A 24,060-nucleotide genomic window follows, 5' to 3' on the forward strand; every position below is an offset into this window, starting at 1 on the left:
CCACTCCAATAAACTCTAGTATAGTACAATAATGAGTACATTAATGAGTTTTGATCTTCCAAAGAAGCTATTAAGTCTGGACATGGTTTCCCAAGTTTTCCTTAGATAATATTTTATCAAGAAATTATAAGGTAGCTTAATCTTTCTCTGGAAAATAAATCAGATATCTCTAATGCGTCCAAACTAAAAGACTCGATTTCATCTTTCTAATAGACTATTATCAGTGGACATAGTGGTAATAATGTTCTTAAGAGAAAATATTCTGAAACGCATTAAAAACAGATTTCAGGAGAACCTCTGGAGGTTTCACCATGAATAGGGAAAGAAAGACCGAACTGAAAGAATCATCTATATATCTTATTTCCTTTCATAAATAGGCACAAAATGTTGCAAGTATAGACAAAGTTCCATGCTTCGTAGCCTCCCCTACTTTCTCAGACAATCCTACATCTTCCCAATGATTGTCCGAGGAAATCATTTTTTTTCCTGCGTTCCACCTGAATATCCTCTTAGATAGGAGTCTTTGTGCAAAGGTAATTGTATTACCTTAGAAAGAGTGCAGAGAAGAGCAACAAAGACAATTAGGGGACTGGAGGCTAAAACATATGAAGAACAGTTGCAGGAAATGGGTATGTCTAGTTTAATGAAAAGAAGGACTAGGGGAGACATGATAGCAGTGTTCCAATGTCTCAGGGGTTGCCACAAAGAAGAGGCAGTCAAGCTATTCTCCAAAGCATCTGAGGGTAGAACAAGAAGCAATGGGTGGAAACTAATCAGAGAGAAGCAACTTAGAACTAAGGAGAAATTTCCTGACAGTTAGAACAATTAATAAATCAGTGGAACAACTTGCCTCCAGAAGTTGTGAATGCTCCAACACTGGAAGTTTTTAAAAAGATGTTGGATAACCATTTGTCTGAAGTGGTGTAGGGTTTCCTGCCTAAGTAGGGGGTTGGACTAGAAGACCTCCAAGGTCCCTTCCAACTCTGTTATTCTGGTCTATTCTATATGACAATTTGCATGGGAGAGACAGAAATGAACATCTTTCTTATTCAAGGATTTTGTGAGGTGGATTCTTTTCAGCCTTATCCGAACTGGTGCCCAAAAGACAATTCAGACAAGCTGGGAGGAATAGCCAACACCCCAGAAGGTAGGCTCCAGATCCAAAAAGGATCTTGACAGATTTGAACACTGGCCCCTATCTAACAAAATGAAATTCAATTCAATTCCAAAGTAACGTCTTACACTTAGGCAAGAAAAAACAAATGCATAGGTATAGAATAGGTCAGTGATGGCTAACCTTTTCCGGACCAAGTGCCCAAAGTGCGCATACGCTCGGCCGAACCCCCAAAATGCAATGTGGCTGCATCCCCCGCGCATGCGCCCTGTCCCCCGCATGCACGTGCAGCCTCCCACACGCACCCCACTGCCCCGTGCATGTGCTGCAGAGACCCAATGACCAGCTGGCCGGCACACACCAGCTGGTTCACGTGCACACAAGTCAGAGCTGAACTGGGGCAATGGCTCCCATGCTCACAGAGAGGGCGCTGTGTACCACCTGTGGCACTCGTGCCATAAGTTTGCCATCATGGGAATAGGTGGAACCTGGCTCAATAGCAATAACTATGAGAGGGACTTTGGAGTCCCAGGGGACCATCACTTAAAAGTATGAGCCAGCAGTGTGCGGCGGCTGCCAAGAAAAGCCAATGCAATCCTAAGCTGCATTAACAGAGCCACAGAATCAAGATCACGTGACGTGTTACCACTTTATAATGCCTTAGTAAGACCAAATTTGCACCCAGTTTTGATCGCCACAATATAAAAAGGAGGTTGAAACTCTGGAAAGAGTGCAGAGAAGAGCAACGAAAATGATTAGGGAGCTGGAAGCTAAAACGTGAAGAACGGTTGCAGGAACTGGGTGTGACTAGTTTGATGAAAAGAAGGACTAAGAGAGACATGACAGCAGTGTCCCAATATTCAAGGAGCTCCTATAAAGACGAGGGGGTCAAGCCAGAGGTGGGTTTCACATACTGTAGCAACCAATTCGCCCAGCACCAGAAATGTGAGTGCGCATGCGTGTGGCGTCACAGAATACGACAATTCGCTCACGTGTGCCATCCACACCATGCATACAGTATCAAAAATACAGTGATATAGGACAATATTGCGCCAGAAGGGGTGGACGGGTCCATCCGCAGGTTGCTACAACCGGTTCGTTCGAACCGGTCCAAACCAGCTGAATACCACTTCTGGGTCAAACTATTCTCCAAACCACCTGAAGGCAGGACAAGAAGCAATGGATGGAAACTAATCAACAACAAAGCAACTAATCTAACTACCGGTAAGTAGAAATGGCTAGGCAGTGAGAACAATTAACCAATTGCCTTCAGAAATTCATTGAGGCTTTTAAGAAGAGACTGGGCAGCCATTTGTCTGAAATGGTATAGGGTCTCCTGCTTGTGCAGGGGGGTTGGAGTAGAACGGTGTTGGCGAACCTTTTCGGCACCGAGTGCCGAAACGGGAGCGTGCGGGCACGTGTGTGCACGTGCCGGAAACCGGAAGAGCAGCTGCCTCGTGCGCATGTGTGCGCCTGGAAGATAATCTTCGTTTCCAGTGCATGCATGTGCACCAGTCACCTGGTCTTCGTGTGCGCATGCATGCCAGAAACCGGAAAACCACTGGAAACAAGAAGACCATCTTCCTGGCGCATGCTTGCGCACCGGGTGTCTACTGTTCTGGTTTCCGGTGCTCCCGTGCACGTGAAGACCAGCTAGCCGGCACACCAGAACACAAAAGGGCAACGGGTGACGGCTTGCGTACCCAGAGAGATGGCTCTGTGTGCCACTTCCAGCAGGCATGTCATAGGTTCCCCATCACTGGACTTGATGAACTCTAAAGTCCCTTCTAACTCTCTTAATCTTTTCTGTTATTCTGTCAACATCAAGACTCTTAGACAAAAGCCATGGAAGGATTCCAGAAATTTTAGTCCCATCACACCCTGAAAGGCTTAAGTTGGAGAAGTGGAATCTAAGTCCTAATTGATATAATTTCACATATATCTCTCAAACAATATACAAGCTTTCAAATAATCTTAAACCATAATTTGGTATGCTGCCTTAACACAAATACACGAACCCCACTATTGTGGCTTATTATTAAACAAAGGCATTCTAAGTTAGTATCAGGGGTGAAATGTAGGTTCTGACAGGTTCTGGAGAACCAGTAGCGGAAATTTTGAACAGTTCGGAGAACCAGTAGTAAAAATTTTGAGTAATTCAGAGAACCAGCAAATACCACCTCTGGCTCATCCCAGAGTGGGGTGGGAATGGAGATTTTGCAGTATCCTTCTGCTGCCATGCCCACCAAGCCACGCCCAAAGAACCAATAGTTAAAAAAAAAATTGGATTTCACCACTGGTTAGTACTGTGTATGAACTCAGGTACTCGGTTAGTATGAGAACTGAATCACAGCACGGTGCAACTTATTGCACTGAGGAACCTGCAGATGTAGAAGGAGACTTAGAGACAGACACACAGGCACAGAGAAATTATGTACAATAGGAATATTTTCAGAGCTTCTACTATTCAAAGCGAGGAAAACATTGCACTCCAAGCTCAGAAAAGTGCAAATGTCTTTAAAAATACCTAGATGTTGAACGATGTTTTCGTGAAATGCCTGACTTCAACTGGACTTACTTAGGTTTAACTCCTTCAGGTTTTTATTCTTGGTTTGACTTCCACCAGCAGTTGCTATAGCAGCCTCCTTTGAAAGACCAGATGTCAATTGTAATCTACTAATAGCAGCTTGCTCTAGTTACACCAGATTTTCAGGGCTCACCTAACTGGGGGGAAAAAAAACACCCTGTTTCTAAAGACTTTCAAGACGCAACACAGGGGTGTCAGTCACCTTATCTGTGGACTCCGCTATCACTAACCCCATATTTCCCCAGCTATCTCTGGGTGGCACAGATACTTTGTTCGTTGCCATTTTTTTTTTTTCAAAAGGAGCATAATATTTGTCTTCGGTTGCACCCTGGAAGCTAATAAGCAGAGCATGATTGAGATTGTCTTCTGCCCCACAGAGATAGAATGGCTCATAAAGTTATTTAGACCCCATCCAAACGATGGCTGTCGTTGTTGTTAGCTGCGAAGTCGTGTCCGACCCATCGCAACCCCATGGACAACGTTTCTCCAGGCCTTCCTGTCCTCTACCATCCTCTGGAGTCCATTTAAACTCATGCCTACTGCTTCAGTGACTCCATCCAGCCACCTCGTTCTCTGTCGTCCCTTTCTTCTTTTGCCCTCAATCTTTCCCAGCATTAAGCTCTTCTCCAGTGAGTCCTTCCTTCTCATTAGGTGGCCAAAGTATTTCAGTTTCCTCTTCAGGATCTGGCCTTCTAAAGAGCAGTCAGGGTTGATTTCCACTAGGACTGACCGGTTTGATTGCCTCGCAGTCCAAGGGAGATCAAACAGTAGCTAGCACTGTTCAATACACCTTTACCTGCAGCTAGCATCAATCTCAAGATATCCTTACACGAATCCGAAAAGTTTCCACCGTAGGCACAAGAATCAAGATTCTTGACCAAGATTCTCTCTCTGCTGTGGGCCCCAATGCACGTATAATTTACACCTACGGAGGATCCTTTGACTCAATCTTGGATCAACCAAGGGCCTGAGTTTTGCCTTCAAATCTGAAGCACCCGGCAGCCCTGATTTTCTTCAGATTTGAAAGGGAAAAAAAGCATTTGAGAGCACGTGGAGCTCTCAGGAAGCACCTGTCTGCAATTCCTTCAACCAGCTGCAACTATTCCTGTCTGCCCTCCGATGATGTGGCACAATTCTGGGAAAGGATGCATTTGGCTTAAAGAGCTGGAGATGTTTAGCATGTCCACATCCTATCCAGTGGTGGGATTCAGCCGGTTTGCACCAATCCGGGAGAACCAGTTGTTAACTTTCTAAGCAGTTCGGAGAACCGGCTGTTGGAAGAAAACTTATTTTGTTTTCTTTTCCACTTTACAGGGCTAATCCTGTAAGGAAGGCAGGAAGGAAATATTCTGGTGTTGTTTCTAGCCTAATCTTTATTGCCCTGCTTACAGAAACTGCCTCTCTGGTTAACCCTTATTACATTGTAACAGCTAAGGCGAAGCGCCCATCGACGTGAGTGATGTTGAGTTGGCCATGCCCACACGGTCACATGACCACCGAGCCACGCCTACCCAGCTGGTCATTAAGGCAGAGAACCGGTTGTTAAATTATTTGAATACCACCACTGATCCTATCGCTCCAAAACCTTTGGACTACAAGCCACTGTGCCCATCAATGCATTCACTGCCTTAACAAGTATCTTGATGCTTCTGTAGCTCAAACTTTGTGACACCACAATTCCTAAAACGATAAATGAATTGGTGTGATCCCCCTACGTCGGGGTCCCAACGCCCCCCCTCTGCCCAGTCCACAACATGCCAGAAACCGGACCGCGCAAACATACGAAGCCCCATCCGTGGGATGCAGGCGGCACACAAAACCATCCCCCCTTCCGGTCCGCAGAAAAACCTGTCTTCACGGAACCGGTCCCTGGTACCCCAAAGGTTGGGGGGGCGCTGCTCTACATGAATTAAATTAATAACGTTATTGTTGCAAAGGTTAGGCAATAAAAAAATGCACCCCTGGCCATAATTACGTTTTAACCTATTTAATCCTCAAAACTTTGCATTACAGCAACTACTCACAACTATTTTGCCCAAGCGAAATGAAGTGCAAAGCCCCTGACAAGTTTTGGCAGCGTCCTTATTTTCTCTGCGCAAGCCAGTTTTAAAATGTTGTGGCCCAATTCATCCCAACTCTCATTTGTAAGCCCTGTTATAATGGAATGGAAGCAATTTTAACTCTGGGGGAAAAAAACAATCATTGTCCCAAAGGTGCTTTTTTCAAGAGGCAACTAGACTTTCTGGCTTTTCGCTGAAGAGGTTTCGCTTCTCATCCAAGAAGCTTCTTCAGCTTCAAAGAAAAATCAGAAAGTCCAGTTGCCTCTTGAAAAAGCACCTTTGGGATAACCATGACCCGCATGACTGAAAATCTCCGTAGACAATAATGATCATTACTGCTAATTGAATTGATCGATTGATCTTTGAAACTGCTTACACTAATGCTGCAATTATGCAAACAGTGGTGTTGTACTAGGGCAGCTGTCTGTGCACCCAGAGCTATTCACAAATTACTTTCAAACTAATGTCCCATTATTCTAACTATACTCTAGAACAGGGGTGTCCAAACTTGGCCCCTTGAAGAGTGGTGGACTTCAACTCCCAGAATTCCCCAGCCAGCATGAGCTATAAATATGAGCAAGTTGCTGGCTGGGGAATTCTGGGAGTTGAAGTCCACCACTCTTCAAGGGGCCATGTTTGGACATCCCTGCTCTAGAACATAGTTGTCCAAACCTTTGGCTTGCTGGGCTGCACTGAATGAAGAAAAATCACTTTCAGCTACATTTTTATTTATTGAAGAAAATTTCTATGGCTGCCCAATTCATTCTCAATGATTCCAGGCAACTTACAAAGATAAAATATATACCGGTTAAATAGTTAATGTATATAAAAAACAAACTTTCTTGATTCTTTTTATATTTAAAAGAGCCAATGCGTTTTTGTGCTAAAGATCAGTTCTAACCCAAATAATGAAACAATAACATACAGCTAGTAAAACACAAATGACGTCTCCATAAAGGCAGGTTTGATTTTTGACTCAAAGTTGTTCTTAAATTATGTATACTCGTAAATATAGAACAATAATAGACTTAGACTGAACCTCCTTCTAGACCAACCCCTTGGTCAACCAGAAGACCCTCTACCACTTTAGACAAATGGTTATCCAACATCTTCTTAAAATTTTCCAGTGTTGGAGCATTCACAACTTCTGCAGGCAAGTTGTTCCACTGATTAATTGTTCTAACTGTCAGGAAACTTCTCCTTAGTTCTAGGTTGTTTCTCTCCTTGATTAGTTTCCACCCATTCCTACTTGTCCTGCCCTCAGGTGCTTTGGAAAATAGCTTGACTCCCTCTTCTTTATAGGAACTCCTCAAATATTGGAGCAATGCTATCATGTCACCCTAATCCTTCTTTTCACTAGACTAGACATACCCATTTCCTGCAACCGTTCTTCATATGTTTTAGCCTCCAGGCCCATAATCACCTTTGTTGCTCTTCTCTGCACTTTTTCCACGGTCCCTTTTTTTGCATTGTGGTGACTCATAATAAATAGCAGTTTTAGTGTCTCTTCCCAACCTGCATAAAGAAAGTGTCGTGCAAACTAGCTTCATGAAGATATCCAAAAGTAGGTACTCAATGCTGTGCTCCAAATGAACTGGTCTTTGTAAGTCGAGACCAACCTGAGGCCAGGTAAATCCCCAGAACTATTAATGTATGTTTCAATTCAATTATCTTTCATAATGTACCTTATGATTCTTGGCGAATGTATCTTTTCTTTTATGTACACTGAGAGCATATGCACCAAGACAAATTCCTTGTGTATCCAATCACACTTGACTAATAAAAAATTCTATTCTATTCTATTCTATTCAACACTGGAAATGCCGAATGAAGAAAATCAGTTACAAATTCTGTTGCCTCCATTATGTGAGTTTTCATGGCTGTTAAAAATTGTTTTTGCACTCTCTTAGACCACAAAAACTTGATGTAGTGATATGTGAGCCACAAGCACAGTCCTGGGCAAAGAGATTGGTACTTCTGCCTTCTGAAGAAGCATAAATCAGCAAGAGGAAAAGGAGAAAGAGAACTTGCAAAGGCTTATTAGCATAAGCAACTTTACAACAGAACAGGAGAGGTAAATGAGAATAATTATGATTAACATCTCCTCTTAGTGGCAAATTCTAAAACTGCAGTTACGTATCCTACAGCCCACTCATCATCCATCAAAAACTATACAAATGTTCAGTTTCTGTCCCAAATTGACTTTTGTGGACCTTCCTTCATACTTAAAGTGGTCAGTAGAGGGGGCGTGCATAAGTGCACTAATGTTGCCTATCGTCCCTGCCATTGTATTTTTATTCTTTTATTCTTGTTCTCATTTTTGTTTGACAAATTCTAATACATAAACACCTTTAGCTATACCTTTGGATGTGCATAGTATTTTGAGGAGCCCACCAGAACATTCCGACATTAATATTTTGGAAATAAAACCAACGAAGGTCTGCAAGGAGATTGCAGAATTGTCTCTTAGGCAGGTTACATAGAAAGTACAACTGAGGCACAGCGCACCTAATGGTATTTGCAACACAAAGCACACAACACCACACTGAGTGCACCCAGGAGTTGTTGCAATGTGTATATATGTCCAAAGCCATTCCAAATATTATTTTTTTATTTCTATCACTGAATTTCATTTGCAGTGATTGTTGAAGGAAGTTAATTTACTGAAGGGGAAAAAAACCCAATAATTTGACTGCACTGCAACTAAAATAATTGTGCTTTGTGGGACTTCAGACCTATGCCAACATACAGCACAGTGTTTTTTCTAAAAAATTAGGTTGGATATGGTTAAAGAGCAACATAGATAACCAATTATGATATAAAAAATAACTGAGAGGAAGAGTGGTCTAATCTATCAAGCCAGGGAACAGTAAGAACAATGTAAACATTTTGCACTTTGGCCCCCAGCAGTAAGTAGTACACAACTATTGTCCTATGTAGGGGTTCCCTTTCAGCCTACACTGAAAGTAAGTTTGAGAAGATAAGCTCAAAGCGTTAATGTGCAGGATTAATTGTGCACCGCGGAACAAGATTTTTAAACAGCAGCCAGAAGGGTAGTGTAAATCCACTCAAATTACTACCTCCATTCACTAAAGACAGGGTTGGTGTAGCTGATCATTTTGCAAAGGTTAGTACAAAAAAAACCTTGCAAAAATCGAGAGAGATGTAGTAGCCCAGCTCAATTTTTCCTGGCGGTCTCTCTGGAACTTTTAAAGCAAAGTTTTTCTGCATGTATTGTCTCTTAAATAACGAAAATAACCTCTTGTTTTCCAACTGGGACTACCCCACAGACTTTGGACATATTGCTGCTGATTTCAAACCACCTCCTCTTAAATTGCGCAGGGCGATCCTGTGCAAGTCTTCCGAATTCAGCGGTCCTGAATTACACGGAGCAAACTCCCCATTAAAGCGGGGGCGGGGGGGACAAGGCTGCAAAACTATAGGCGTAGGTATCGGGAAATGAGTTTTAGCAAAGCAGGAAAGCTCCGCACTTCGTAATGGGGTGAAAACAGCGCAAAATTCAGCTTCTGTCCTTTGCATTAATCTGTTGATCGACGAGGAAATAAAGGGAACGCGAAGCTTAGATTGAAGGAACAGGATGGAGCTACGCAGTTCCTACACATTTTCCGTGTCAGTTGTGTGTGTGTGTGTGTGTGTTCCTCCTCGTTTTCAGAGCCCTGGGAAACAGCCCACCGGTGCGATTCAAGGAGGCGCCGATTGGACTCCTCCAAACACCGGCTACGCTTTTCCCATCTCCCTCGAAGCCGGTGGAAATTCACTTTAAAAGTAACGCACCAGCGGCGGAGCGTGCGAGAGAACGCAAACTTCCACCTTAAATCGCTTTAAGAGGTTTTAAAAGAAAAAGGCGCGTCTCGAGAGTGGATCTGGGAACTTCGCTCCTAGTTAACGACCTAGCTTTAAAACACAGCATTTGTGAATGGAGGGGAGGTGGGGAGAAGGGGGGAGGGGGAGGGGGAAAGAGAGAGAGGGAGAAGGAGAGAGAGGGAGAGAAAAAAAGGGGTGAGAGAAAGAAATGAGGAGAGGGAAAGAAAGAAAGAAAGAAAGGGGGAGAAAGGGAGGGGAGAGGGGAGAAAGAAAGAGTGGGGAGAAGGAGAATAGAATAGAATAGAATAGAATTTTATTGGCCAAGTGTGATTGGACACACAAGGAATTTGTCTTGGTGCATATGCTCTCAGTGTACATAAAAGAAAAGATACGTTCATCAAGGTAGAAAGAAAGAAAGAAAAAGGGAAAGGGAGAAGGAGAGAGGAGAGAGAGAAAGATGGGGAGAAAAAGGAGAGAGAGAGAAAGGGGAGAGAGAAAGAAAGAGAGGGGGAAAGAGGGAGGGAGGGTGAGAGAAAGAACTGGGGGGGAGAAAGAAGGAGAGAGAGAAAGAAAGAAAGAAAGGGGAAGAGGGAGAACGAAAGGGAGAGAGAGAGAGAAAGATGGGGAGAAAAAGGGAGAGAGGAGAACGAGGGGGAGAGAAAAAGAAGGGGAAAGAGAGGAGGGAAAGAGACAGAAGTGGGGAGAAAGAGAGAGAGGAGAACGAGGGGAGAGAGACAGAAGGGGAGAAAGAGGGGAAGAGAAGGGGAAGGGGAGAGAGAGGAGGGAGAGAAAAAGAAAGAGGGGGAGAAAGAGAGACAGAGGGGGAGAGAGAGAAAGGAGTGAGAGAGGAAAGTGAGAGAGAGAGAGAGAGAATGAAAGATGGGCAGAAAGACGGAAAGAGGGAGAGAAAGAAATCCGAATCCACGAAATCCCGGAGAAGAACTGACCGATCTCGGGCGAAACTCGCGCGGAAAATTCGCCGCTTTCCTAAGCCGCGCTGCAGCCGCCTTTCTGCAAATTCCCCCTCTACCTCCGCCACTCCCCCCTCACACAGCCCGGCTTTCCCATTGCTCCTCAGGCTCTGGCTGCTCCCGGGGTCCGTTCCCTTCATCCTCTCTCGGCGCGGCGGTTCCCAGGTAGCGCCGCGCCAGCCAGTTCTCCGCCCGCCCGCCCGAGAAGGAGAAGAAGAAGCCGCCGCCGAAGCCGCTCCATGCCCACCTGTTGATGCGCCCAGAAGCGCCAGCAAAGCCAGTCTAAGCGCCCAGCTGCCTCCCATAGCGGGGTTGTCGGAGCGGGGAGCGGGTCCCTCCGGGCTGAGCTCCTCGGGCGAAGCCTCTCTCGCCCTCACCTAAAGGAGCCCAGGCGCAACACGCGCGTCTCAGCCCCGCGCGCGAAGAGTTCCCACTCCCGCCCCCTCCTCCTCCTCCTCTTCGGGCCACGCCTTTGCCCCTCCCTCTCCGGCAGCCCACTGGCTCCGCCAGACCAGATTCACCCCAAAGAGGAGGGGGGGGGGAAGCTTTGCGCGCGCGGGAGGGGGGGGACTTTGGGGAGGGGGGGCAGGAGCGGGCGGGGTTTGCCGGGAATCCCACTCACCCTCTGAGGTGTTGCTTTGAGCGGGTCTGAAGCGAACTTATTTTATTTATTTATTTATTTATTTATTTATTTATTTATTTTGTCACAGCATTCTATATAAGCATCACATAAAAAGATTATATAGTATATATATATATACTTATATATAGTATATATATATATATACTTATATATATATACTTCATATACTTATATATATATATAAGTATATATATATATATATACACTTCATCAGCTCAAATCCCCCTGCAACTGCTGATGAAGTACAAGCTGAAGCCTGAAGATGACGAATGAGACTTCGTCGAAACGTCGCCAAGACATTTCCAATTTTACACGGGAGAAAACCCGAACAAGCAAAGACCTACATACAAACACCCGTGAAAACCTCAGAAAACAAATATATATATCTCCTTCGGGAGATAGGGCGGTATATAAATATGATTAAATAAATAAATATATATATATATATATATATATATATATAGGTCTTTGGTTGTTCGGGTTTTCTCCCGTGTAAAATTGGAAGTGTCTTGGCGACGTTTCGACAAAGTCTCATTCGTCATCTTCAGGCTTCAGCTTCGTGCTTCTGGGAGCAATGTGTGATCGCAGCTGTTTCTTCCTTTTAGCTGCTAGTGGGGATTTGAACTGATTGGGTGGGAGCTTGGCTGTGCTCTGATTGGATGGGGGGGGGGTTGTGCTCTGATTGGCTGGGGGGGTGTCCTGTGTTGGTGGGGGCTTGTTTGTGCTCAGTTTAGTCTGTGTTGCAGGGGGATTTGAGCTGGTGAGCTGCATAGCTGTTGTTTGGCTTTGTGGTCATGCTACATCTTCATAGTGGGTGTCAGTCTGCTGCATGTATGGATTGGAGGGGTTTGAAATGGCTAATGTTGTAACTGCGGTCTGGCTTCTGGTCCTTGGTCGTGCTTCATGATCAGTGTGGGTTTGGGTCTGCTTTCTGGGTGGATGTGCGGTGGTGACATCCTGTGTGGACCTCGTGAGTGTGGGTCTGGTGTCATTCCTCGTGTTAGGGACTCGTTTGTCAATAAGGGCGGGTTTCCAAATGGCTGGTAGGCGGGAGGTGTCATCTCGTTTGTTCATGCTGTGTGGGCGTTTTTCTATCTCAATGGCTTCTCTGATTATTCTGTTGTTAAAGTGTTCAGTTTTGGCGATAGTTCTGGTCTTTTTAAAGTCAATATCATGTCCTGTGACTTCAATATCATGTCCTGTGACTGTCCTGTGACTACCAGCCATTTGGAAACCCGCCCTTATTGACAAACGAGTCCCTAACACGAGGAATGACACCAGACCCACACTCACAAGGTCCACACAGGACGTCACCACCGCACATCCACCCAGAAAGCAGACCCAAACCCACACTGATCATGAAGCACGACCAAGGACCAGAAGCCAGACCGCAGCTACAACATTAGCCATTTCAAACCCCTCCAATCCATACATGCAGCAGACTGACACCCACTATGAAGATGTAGCATGACCACAAAGCCAAACAACAGCTATGCAGCTCACCAGCTCAAATCCCCCTGCAACACAGACTAAACTGAGCACAAACAAGCCCCCACCAACACAGGACACACCCCCAGCCAATCAGAGCACAAAACCCCCCCCCATCCAATCAGAGCACAGCCAAGCTCCCACCCAATCAGTTCAAATCCCCACTAGCAGTTAAAAGGAAGAAACAGCTGCGATCACACATTGCTCCCAGAAGCACGAAGCTGAAGCCTGAAGATGACGAATGAGACTTCGTCGAAACGTCGCCAAGACACTTCCAATTTTACACGGGAGAAAACCCGAACAACCAAAGACCTATATACAAACACCCGTGAAAACCTCAGAAAACAAATATATATATATATATATGAGGTAATATAAGGAAGTATAAGCATGTTCAGGGAGAGTAGTAAGAAACAAACAAGTGATGTAAAAAAGATGTTGAGACTCTAGAAAGAGTGCAGAGAAGAGCAACAAAGATGATTAGGGGGCTGGAGGCTAAAACATACGAAGAACGGTTGCAGGAACTGGGCATGTCTAGTTTAATAAAAAGGGGAGACATGATAGCAGACTTCCAATATCTCAGGGGTTGCCACAAAGAAGAGAGAGTCAAGCTATTCTCCAAAGCACCTGAGGGTAGAACAAGAAGCAATGGGTGGAAACTGATCAAGGAGAGAAGCAACTTAGAAGTAAGGAGAAATTTCCTTAGATTAGAACAATTAATCAGTGGAACAACTTGCCTCCAGAAGTTGTGAATGCTCCAACACTGGAAAAATTTAAGAAAATGTTGGATAACCATCTGTCTGAAATGATGCAGGGTTTCCTGCCTGGGCAGGGGGTTGGACTAGAAGGCCTCCAAGGTCCCTTCCAACTCTGTTATTATGTTATGTTAAATCACCTGGCCCAGAAATGAGAGTTGAATTCCACATGGTCCTCGACTGACAACCGTTCATTTAGAGACCGTTCGAAGCTGTTACTACCCGTTCAGTGGGGTGGCTACCGGTTCAGTCAGGATCTCACAAACTGGTCGTAACGGCGGCGGGAGGCTCCGCCCACCCGCCCGGATGTCATGACAGATGCTCTCCACGTGCGTCGTGATCCCCTTTTGCCCCCCTTTTGACAAATGAAGTTGACGGGGAACCCAGATTCACTTAACAACTGTGCTCACGTAACAACTGCAGGGATTTGGCTTAACAATTGGGGCGAGAAAGAGTCGTAAAATGGGGCAAAGCTAACCTTAACAAATGTCTCGCATAGCAACGTAAATTTTGGGCTCAATTGGGGTCGTAGGTCGAGGACTAGCTGTGCTAGTTATTGTTGCTTTTAATGGGGAGGCCGAAAGAGTCATAACAGTCAAGGGCTTCTTCAGGTAGCCCTCGATTTACAACAGTTCGTTTAGTGACCGTTCGAAGTGACAACAAAGTTTTTCACACTTAATGACCCTGGTAGCACCTCCGAGATCACACGATCAAAATTCAGAACGCTTGTTGCAACGGACTCATATTTATGACGGTTGCAGCATCCCGGGGTCACATGACCCCCTTTTGCAACCTTCCGACAAGCCAAGTCAATTTTAACGACCGTGTTACTAACTTAGCAATGGTGGCGATTCACTTAACAACTTTGGCGAGAAAGGTCATAAAATGGGGCAAAACTCTCTTAACAAACATCTCCCTTAGCAACAGGAATTTGCCACTCAGTTGTGGTCATAAGTCAAGGACTACCTGTATTGTATTACAGCCTTTTACTGAAAAAAAAACAAACCTACCTATGCTTAAGACTACCACGTCAGTTTGCCACTAATGCACGGGGAACATCATGCCGCGAAATGGTTGTGCGTTGCAGTGTTCCTCTTGGAGTCTTTTTTCTCCTTGCCAACAAAATGCAAGCAAGACCAAAATTTGACCTCACCTCTCCCCCAGGCAGTTTGAGCAAGGAAACATCAAGGAAAACCAAGAGAATCCATGGCTCTCTTTTGGCAGGATTGTTTATGAAATTAGCCTAATTTGGCTGTATTGGCAGGATTCACCTAACATGAATTGCACTAAAATTGCGTGGACTAATCTGTGGCTTGATGCCCAGATATGGAAACTCCGCTTAAAGACTATATGAAAACTTATTTATAATAATCTGAAGTGCTTATTAATAAAAAAAAATCTGAGTGTGGGCAATTAAGGCTTATTTTAGACCCAAATACCATCTATTTAATTGTATCCCGGTATAATTTCAAAATGTCCATCATCATTTCAATGTGGACGCTTTAGGCTACACCAGTGGTAGTCAACCTGGTCCCTACCACCCACTAGTGGGCGTTCCAGCTTTCATGGTGGGCGGTAGGGTTTTTGTGATAATGAAGCACTTTCCTTTTTTTTAATTTAATTGACTTTTTTAAAAAAATTCATAGCGTTATTTAAAAACTTTTTCATTAGGTTTTCATAAAATTCCCCGTGACAATTTAAATTTCTGAAAATATACTATTTGTATTGCCTGTGCATAAGTTTAGTTCACGTTACGTAAGTGAAACTAAATGGCGCTATAGTGCGACCGCAAACAAAAGAACCTCGTCCCAGAATAGCTCGCACATATCCCCCCACACCACCCAGCTGTAACAGACAAGCAGAGCTGGTAGCCGGCGCCCCCCCCAAACCCTATCCACTATGTGCGACAGGCATGCACAGATGATGATACATGGCGCTTTACTGTGGAACCGGTGGGTGGTTAGAAAATTTTACTACTAACAGAGATACAAAAGTGGGCAGTAGGTATAAAAAGGTTGACTACCCCTGGGCTACACTTTCATCGTCCTTGAGTTCTGAGTTTTACTTCCAAAATAAAATAATGAAAAGTAAGTTGGAGAAAGAGGAACAGAAGCAGGCAAGATTAAACCTTTTTATCGTTAACTGGTTTTTAAAAGTTATAGATTTGTGTGTGATAAACAGGCAGCACAATTTTATATTTACCAGCCTTCTGGTTCTATGATTTTATGCTTGTTTTGTTAGGGAGTTTTCCTCCCTAACTGTTCTATACAGAAGTAGATTCAGCTGAATTAAACCTTAGAGGGTTGCAGCCAAAATCAATTATAATGTGGTTTTCAAACTGTATGTCTAGGAATAGTAGAGGAAATATGACAGGTTATCTGACATGATTGTGGATCTTCCCAACTTGTGGCTGTATCCTTACAATTTATATTGATTGTTTCCTAGTATGATTTGATTACTTATTTGTACCCTGTGACTATCATTAAGCGTCGTACCTTAGGATTTTTAACGAATGTATCTTGTCGTTTTATATACACTGAGAGCATATGCACCAAAGACAAATTCCTTGTGTGACCAATCACACTTGGCCAATAAAGAATTCTTTTTTTTATAAAAAGTTTTGTATTTTGAACACATTAAAACACAAGACAAACATACAACATTTATATACATATCACTGTTTCTTATCAGCTATTCAAAGCGGTCCTTTCTTACTATTTATACATATTTTAATCCTATCTTATTCTACTTTTATATTATCTAACTTCCTTTATTTCATCTACATTTCATCTACATTTTCTTTATTTCATCTACATGCAGATTTTACCCTGTTGTTCAATTTTCATTATCTTTCCTTTTTTCTAACCATTCATACCATCTACACCAGACCTTATAATCTTCTGTATCCTCTTTTTCTTTGATTTCTTTTGTGAGTTTATCCATCTCTGCACATTCTATGATTTTCTTAATTAAATCTTCTTCTGTTGGTGGGTTCTCCTTCTTCCAATTTTGCGCGTAAGCTGTACATGCTGCTGTTAATGTAAGTAGTATTAAGTATTGTGTATCATTTGTATATGGGGACGCGGTGGCTCAGGGGCTAGGACATTGAGTTTGTCGATAGAACGGTCGGCAGCTCAGCGGTTCGAATCCCTAATGCTGCCGTGTAATGGGGTGAGCTCCCAATAGGGACCACCTTTGGTGGGAAGGTAACAGCGTTCCGTGTGCCTTTGGCATTCAGTCATGCCAGCCACATGATCACGGAGACGTCTTCGGACAGCGCTGGCTCTTCGGCTTTGAAACGGAGATGAGCACCGTCTCCTAGAGTCAGCAACGACTAGCACGTATGTGCGAGGGGAACCTTTACTTTTACCTTTATCATTTGTATAGTTTTCTGTTGGAATCCCTAATAAGAATTGTTCTGGCTCTCCCTTTATTGGCTCCTGTATTATCTCTTCTAACCACTTTTTGATTTTGGCACAGGATTGTTTTGCCACCGGGCAGGTCCATTCTATCTATCTATCTATCTATCTATCTATCTATCTATCTATCTATCTATCTATCTATCTATCTATCTATCTATCTATCTTATCTATCTAATCTATCTATCTATAACGTGCAGTACAGCAGGATTGTTTAGTCACACTGCTTTATGGTTGACTTTTTAGTAAAAGGAGGCTCCACTACAACTGATGCACCATGTGATTGCAAACTAGGGTGGGTTATTCCAAGCCCCTGGGCCTAAATTTTATACGCTGTCAGTGTGTGAAAGGTTCACTTTTCTAACAAGAACAGTCTGTCACTCCCACAGCAGCCGGCTGGTAAGGAGGAAGAAGGAATGAGAAAACAGATGGCCCAATGTAGGGAGAGGTGGAAGAGCATGGCTCGTAACACGGATGGGCCACCTTTGTTCTGTGGATAAGTGCAACCCTTCAGGCATAATCTTTTGGAGGTGGGAGGGACAAACCTGAAACCGGATCCAAAAGTTGATGAGAAGATTTATCGTCTGTCTGGCATATTCCTTTTCCTCTTTCTTACATCCTCTTTTAAGAGAGAACTGACTTCCTGGAAGGTGTTTCAAAATTATATCAAGGAGGCCCACGTGAAGCCAATTTGAGAACTTCTCATGGCCTACTCTTGGCGTGTATCTTGGCGAGATGGCACGAAATGTGAGATGGGCCAAGATTTTCGCAAATTTCCAGTTTTTGAAGGAATAAGCGTTCAAGTTTGTAATGTTAGGAATCAGAACTAAAGGACGAAGTAATATTGGTTATTCCCCATTATTCCAAAAGAACATTGCTAACTCCAAACATGAGGAGTTGGAAGCCTCGGGAAGACAGCTGTGGCTCCCTCGATCAAAATGCAAGTCCTGACAACCCTTCTATAGTGTCTCACTATGGCATGAATAAGGGACGTGGTGGCTCAGGGGCTAGGACGTTGAGCTTGTCGATCGAAAGGTCGGCAGCTCAGCAGTTCGAATCCCTAGTGCTGCTGTGTAACGGGGTGAGCTCCCGTTACTTGTCCCAGCTTCTGCCAACCTAGCAGTTTCGAAAGCACGTAAAAATGCAAGTAGAAAAAATAGGGACCACCTTTGGTGGGAAGGTAACAGCGTTCCATGTGCCTTTGGCATTGAGTCATGCCGGCCACATGACCACGGAGACATCTTTGGACAGCGCTGGCTCTTCGGCTTTGAAACGGAGATGAGCACCGCCCCCTAGAGTCGGCAACGACTAGCACGTATGTGCGAGGGGAACCTTTACTTTTACCTATGGCATGAATAAATACCTGGAATGCAAAGTACCGTATATACTGCTGCCAGGATGTTTCGGGTGGGGGGGAGAGAATTGGGTGAGCTTGTCACCTGGCTTTCTTCTTCTTGTGCCATATCAGTCATTGGACATCGGCAATCATGTTGGCAATCCTATTTTTATCAAAAGCCGCGCAAAAAAGTGCTGCTGAGTTTGGTCCAAACCAGTCAGTCCCTTAGATTTTGAAGCCAAGATGTTCTTCTTCTGCCTGAACCTCGTTTGCCTTCAATCTTTTCCTTTACAGCAGGGGTGTTATTCAGCAGGTTCTGACCAGTTCTGGAGAACCGGTAGCGGAAACTTTGAGTAGTTCGGAGAACCGGCAAATACCACCTCTGGCTGGCCCCAGAGTGGGGTGGGAATGGAGATTTTGCAATATCCTTTCCTCAGGAGTGGGGAGGGAATGAGGATTTTACAGTATTCTTCCCCTGGAGTGGGGAGGGAATGGAGATTTTACAGTATCCTTCACCTGGAGTGGGGAGGGAATGGAGATTTTACAGTATCCTTCTACTAGAGTGGGGAGGGAATGGAGATTTTACGGTATCCTTCCCCTGGAGTGGGGAAAGGAATGGAGATTTTGCAGTATCCTTCCCCTGCCATGCCCACCAAGCCACGCCCACAGAACCGATAGTAAAAAAAATTGAATCCCACCACTGCTTTACATCCACTATATTTGGGTAATGCCATGCATTCAGCTTCTGAATGACAGGTGAAACTCTGAGTAGGGTAGTATGGGGTAGTGAGTTAAGTTAGTGAGTTAAGTAGTGAGTAGTAAAGTGAGTAGGATCACTTAAGGCCATGAAGAGCAAAGTAAATCAAACCAATCTGATGTGTAAGTTAATATAAATATAAAGTGTAAGTTAATACAAATATTGTTCATTCGTTCGTTCTTTCGTTTGACTGCAAGATCTCTTCCCTTAAGATTTTCTTCCCATTCCTTAATAGAATTCTTTATTATTATTATTGGCCAAGTGTGATTGGACACACAAGGAATTTGTCTTTGGGGCATATGCTCTCAGTGTACATAAAAAAATTATATATAATTGTCAAGAATCATAAGATACAACACTTAGTGATAGTCACGGGATAGAAATAAGCAATCAAATCATACTAGGAAACAATAAAAACAATATAAGTTGTAAAGATGCAAGCAACATGGTTATAGTCATAAGTGGGAAGAGATAGGTATTAGTAAGGATGAGAAGAAGAATAGTAATAAAGTAATAATATATTAAGTAGGACGCGGTAGCTCAGGGGCTAAGCTTGTCGATCGAAAGGTCGGCAGTTCAGCGGTTCGAATCCCTAGTGCCGCATAACAGAGTGAGCTCCCATTACTTGTCCCAGCTTCTGCCAACCTAGCAGTTCGAAAGCACATAAAAAATGCAAGTAGAAAAATAGGAACCACCTTTGGTGGAAGATAACAGCCTTCCGTGCACCTTTGGCGTTTAGTCATGCCAGCCACATGACCACGGAGACATCTGCGGACAACGCTAGCTCTTTGGCTTTGTAACGGAGATGAGCACCGCCCCCTAGAGTTGGGAATGACTAGCACATATGTGCGAGGGGAGCCTTTACCTTAATAATATTTTGTATATAGGAAAAAGCTCAAGTTCATTAAATGTAATGGAAGAGTTGGGGGAAGGAGAAACTCACACAAACGCAACTTGTGTTGATATAGCACAGGAATTACTTTTACCGCAAAATGAGAGCTGACTTTTTAAAACTGTGGTTTCCTTTTTCTAGGTATTCTTTCTTAATGCATTCATATTTTTCTTACTTCTTATACAGACTGATAGCCAACAACTAACTTAACTGGGAATGATTATGAATAAGCAAAGGAGCAGGATATGCCAGGGTACCCTCCATTGGGTGAAGTGGATTTATAATAACATAATCATATTTGTCATTGAGCCACTTGGCACCTTGTTGGATTGAGCTGCCATATGCAAAGAGTCCTCGAGTTACGACCACAATTGAGCCCAAAACTTATGTTGCTAAGTGAAAGGGCCTCTGGTGGCTCAGACTGCTAAGGCAGTCTGTTATTAACACAGCTGCTTGCAATTACTGCAGGTTCAAGTCCCACCAGGCCCAAGGTTTATTTATTTTATTTATTTATTTATCATATTTATATACCGCCCTATCTAGGTTGACTCAGCCCTACCTAGGTTGACTCAGCCTTCCATCCTTTATAAGGTAGGTAAAATGAGGACCCAGATTGTTGGGGGCAATAAGTTGACTTTGTATATAATATACAAATGGATGACGACTATTGCTTAACATAGTGTAAGCCGCCCTGAGTCTTCGGAGAAGGGCGGGATATAAATGCAAATAAAAAAAATATATTTGTTAAGTGAGTTTGCCCCATTTTATGGCTTTTCTTGCCAGTGTTGTTAAGTGAATCATTGTATTTGTTAAGTTAGGAACACAGTTGTAAAAGGGAATCTGACTTCCCCATTGATTTTGCTTGTCAGAAGGTCGCAAAAGTGGATCACATTACCCTCGGACTCTGCAACCGCGTGGCTTGGTGGGTGTGGCAGGGGAAGGATACTGCAAAATCCCCATTCCTGGGGGAAGGATACTGCAAAATCCTCATTCCCTCCCCACTCCTGGGGGAAGGATACTGTAAAATCTCATTCCCACGCCACTCTGGGACCAGCCAGCCAGAGGTGGTATTTGCCAGTTCTCTGAACTACTTAAAATTTCTGACAAATGGCAGTCCAGTCTCTTCTTGAAAGCTTCCAGTGATGAAGCTCCCACAACTTCCTAAGGCAACTTCTGTTCCAATGGTTGATTGTTATCACTGTCAGAAAATTGCTCCTTATTTCTAGGTTGAATCTCTCTTTGATCAGTTTCCATCCATTATTCCTTCTCTGGCCTTCAGGTGCTTTGGAAAATAGCTTGACCCCCTCCTCCTCTCTGTGGCAGCCCCTCAAATATTGGAAGATTTCTATCATGTCTCCCCTGGTCCTTCTCTTCACGAGACTAGCCCTGCCCAGTTTCTGCAGCCATTCTTCATGTTTTAGCCTCCAGTCCCCTAATCATCCTGATTGCTCTTCTCTGCATTTTTTCTAGAGTTTCAACATCTTTTTTATAGTGTGACCAAAATTGGATGCAGTTGTTCTGTCCCCCGTCGCCTCCGTCCGAGCGATGACTTAATTAGCCGGCACTATCAGCTCTGGCAGCAGACGGGCGAGTGTCTGCCAAGTGTCTCTGTTATCTGTTATCTGTTATCTCCCTCAACGCCGATGTCACGCCAAGTCACCCAGGAACAAACAGTACTTCAGCTCTTAGTGAAGCAGTTGATTTGCCTGCTACGAAGAGGCACAGCAGCTCTTGCTGCCTTTATATCCTGTGGGGTGTGGCTCCATGACTCAGCACTTCCTAGGCCTGCCCCACCCCTGCTTCTGTTATTCCCACCTCTCCTGCCTACAAAACCTAGGGTCCAGCCAGGCCTGATTGCCATCAGCTGGGTCTGGAGGCGTGGCCTGGGGGGGATGGAGGCCTCGTTATCTCCTCCACCTGGCCTGCCTCTGGCTTCTGGAGCTGAGCCAAGGAAGCCGGTGCTCCCGTGGTAAGTCCTGACAGCCCTTCCCCCTCACTTTCCAAGTCACTTTCTGGCAGGAGGCCCGGCTCCGGGAGTGCAGACACAACAGCAGTATTCTAGGTGTAGTCTTACTAAGGCTTTATAGAGTGGTATTAGTACCTCACTTGATCTTGATTGTATCCCTCTGTTAATGCAATTTAGGATTGCATTGGTTTTTTTGGCTGCCGCCGCACACTGTTAGCTCATATTTAGCTGGTTGTCATTGAGACTCCAAGATCCCTCTCACAGTTACTGCTATTAAGCCTGGTTTCACCCAGTCTATATGTGTACTTTTGGTTTTTCTTGCCTAAGTGTAAGACTTTATTTTTCTCTAAAGCATTTTAGCAGTATATGGATACCCAAAGTTATGGAGCAAGAAGAAAATGAAGTTAAGTTTAAACTGATAACAACACTTGAACTTAGCCAAAAAGCCAAGAAGTATATATAAAGACCCTGGGTACAAAGGATCGTAACTCTGTAACTCTATGCTACTCGCAGACTCTAATCCTGCTACTACAATCCAGAAACTGTGGCCCAAATCAGCTTTAAGGAGCATTTAATTTGTTAGTTAAGAGTGTTTTGTATAGTGGTAGATTTAGTTAGCTATATATATTAACTTTTATGGTCCCCTGCATTTATTTGTTTTATTTTTCCTCTAGACTTTTTTTAGACTTGTGCTTTGTCACACATACACACACACATAATGCACATACACACACACACACACACACACACACACACACACATACACACATACATACATACATACATACATACATACTGGGATGAAATTCAGCAGGTTCTAACAGGTTCTGGAGAACCGGTGGCGGAAATTTTGAGTAGTTCGGAGAACCGGCAAATATCACCTCTGACTGGTCCTAGAGTGGGGTGGGAATGGAGATTTTGCAGTGTCCTTCCCCTGCCATGCCCATCGAGCCACGCCCACAGAACCAGTAGGGAAAAATTTTGAATTTCACCCCTGATACATGCATCATCATTTTAGCCATTGTCTATTGACTTCAGGATGAAGGGCCTCTTCCACATGTTTCCAACCCATATGGTCCTGAACTTTCTTTTGCCAATTGGGCCCACGATACTTGTTGATGTTGTCGATCCATCTTGTTTTTAAGGTCTCTTTCCTGCAGACTTTTAATCAAGTGGGATCCATTCTAGGACTGCCTTGGTCCACTTGCCATCTGTTCTTCTTGCTATGTGACCATTTTCATTTCAATTCTTTTACTCTGTTGATGGCATCGTATATTTTCGCTTGTTTTCTAATCTGCGTGCAAGTCTCTCTATCTCGCCAAGCATGTATCTTACCATGGCTCTTTGCGCCACTTGTAGCTTTTATACCGATTGTGAAGTTAGTGTCCATGTTTCACCAACAAATGTTAGAGCAGGTAGCACACATACTGATCAAATTTTCCTCTTCAGGTGTAGGGGGAAGTTGTTCTTGAAAATTATGCTTAGCTTGCCAAATGCCTACCAACCACATTTAACATGCCGTTCAATTTTCTAACTAACTAACTAACTAACTAACTAACTAACTAACTAACATACTAACTAACTAACATATAATTATACACACACACACACACATACAGTGGTGGGATTCAAGTAATTTAACAACCAGTTCTCTGCCCTAATGATTTCTTCCAACAACCAGTTTGCCAAACTGCTCAGAAAGTTAACAACCGGTTCTCCCGAAGTGGTGCGAACTGGCTGAATCCCACCACTGTGTCTGTCTGTCTATCTATCTATCTATCTATCTATCTATCTATCTATCTATCTATCTATCTATCCATCCAGTGGTGGGATTCAAATAATTTAACAACCGGTTCTCTGCCTTAATGATTTCTTCCAACAACCAGTTCATCAAACTGCTCAGAAAGTTAACAACCGATTCTCCCGAAGTGGTGCGAACTGGCTGAATCCCACCACTGTGTCTATCTATCTATCTATCTATCTATCTATCTATCTATCTATCTATCTATCTATCTATCTATCTATCTATCTATCTATCTATCTCCATATCCCCCCTGGCTCAAGCTGATAAAGGGAGGAGAACTGGCTGAGAGGTTAATACAACTGCCTAATATACAGGCAGCCCAAGTTTGAATCCAAGTAAGCGTATGGCTAGCTGATGAGAATTAAATAGCCCAAAGTAGATCTATACTAGTCTCCCTTTATTTCTTTATCAGCAAACTAATATATATATTAGTTTTATAAAAT

The 24,060-nt window shown here is 43.7% G+C and overlaps 1 protein-coding gene across 1 annotated transcript in view; it reads right to left on the bottom strand.

Moving 5' to 3' along the window:
* The window catches only part of KIT (KIT proto-oncogene, receptor tyrosine kinase), a 153,833-nt gene extending 142,851 nt beyond the window's left edge, over positions 1-10,982 (bottom strand). Inside the window, exon 1 of the mRNA XM_058192657.1 lies at positions 10,805-10,982. Within this exon, the coding sequence (XP_058048640.1) occupies positions 10,805-10,862 (58 nt within the window). The 5' untranslated portion in view covers positions 10,863-10,982. The remainder of the gene's footprint in view (positions 1-10,804) is intronic.
* Positions 10,983-24,060: the final 13,078 nt, after the last annotated feature.

Source organism: Ahaetulla prasina, chromosome 8, assembly GCF_028640845.1.
Source record: "Ahaetulla prasina isolate Xishuangbanna chromosome 8, ASM2864084v1, whole genome shotgun sequence".
In the NCBI taxonomy this organism is placed as follows: Eukaryota; Metazoa; Chordata; class Lepidosauria; order Squamata; family Colubridae; genus Ahaetulla; species Ahaetulla prasina.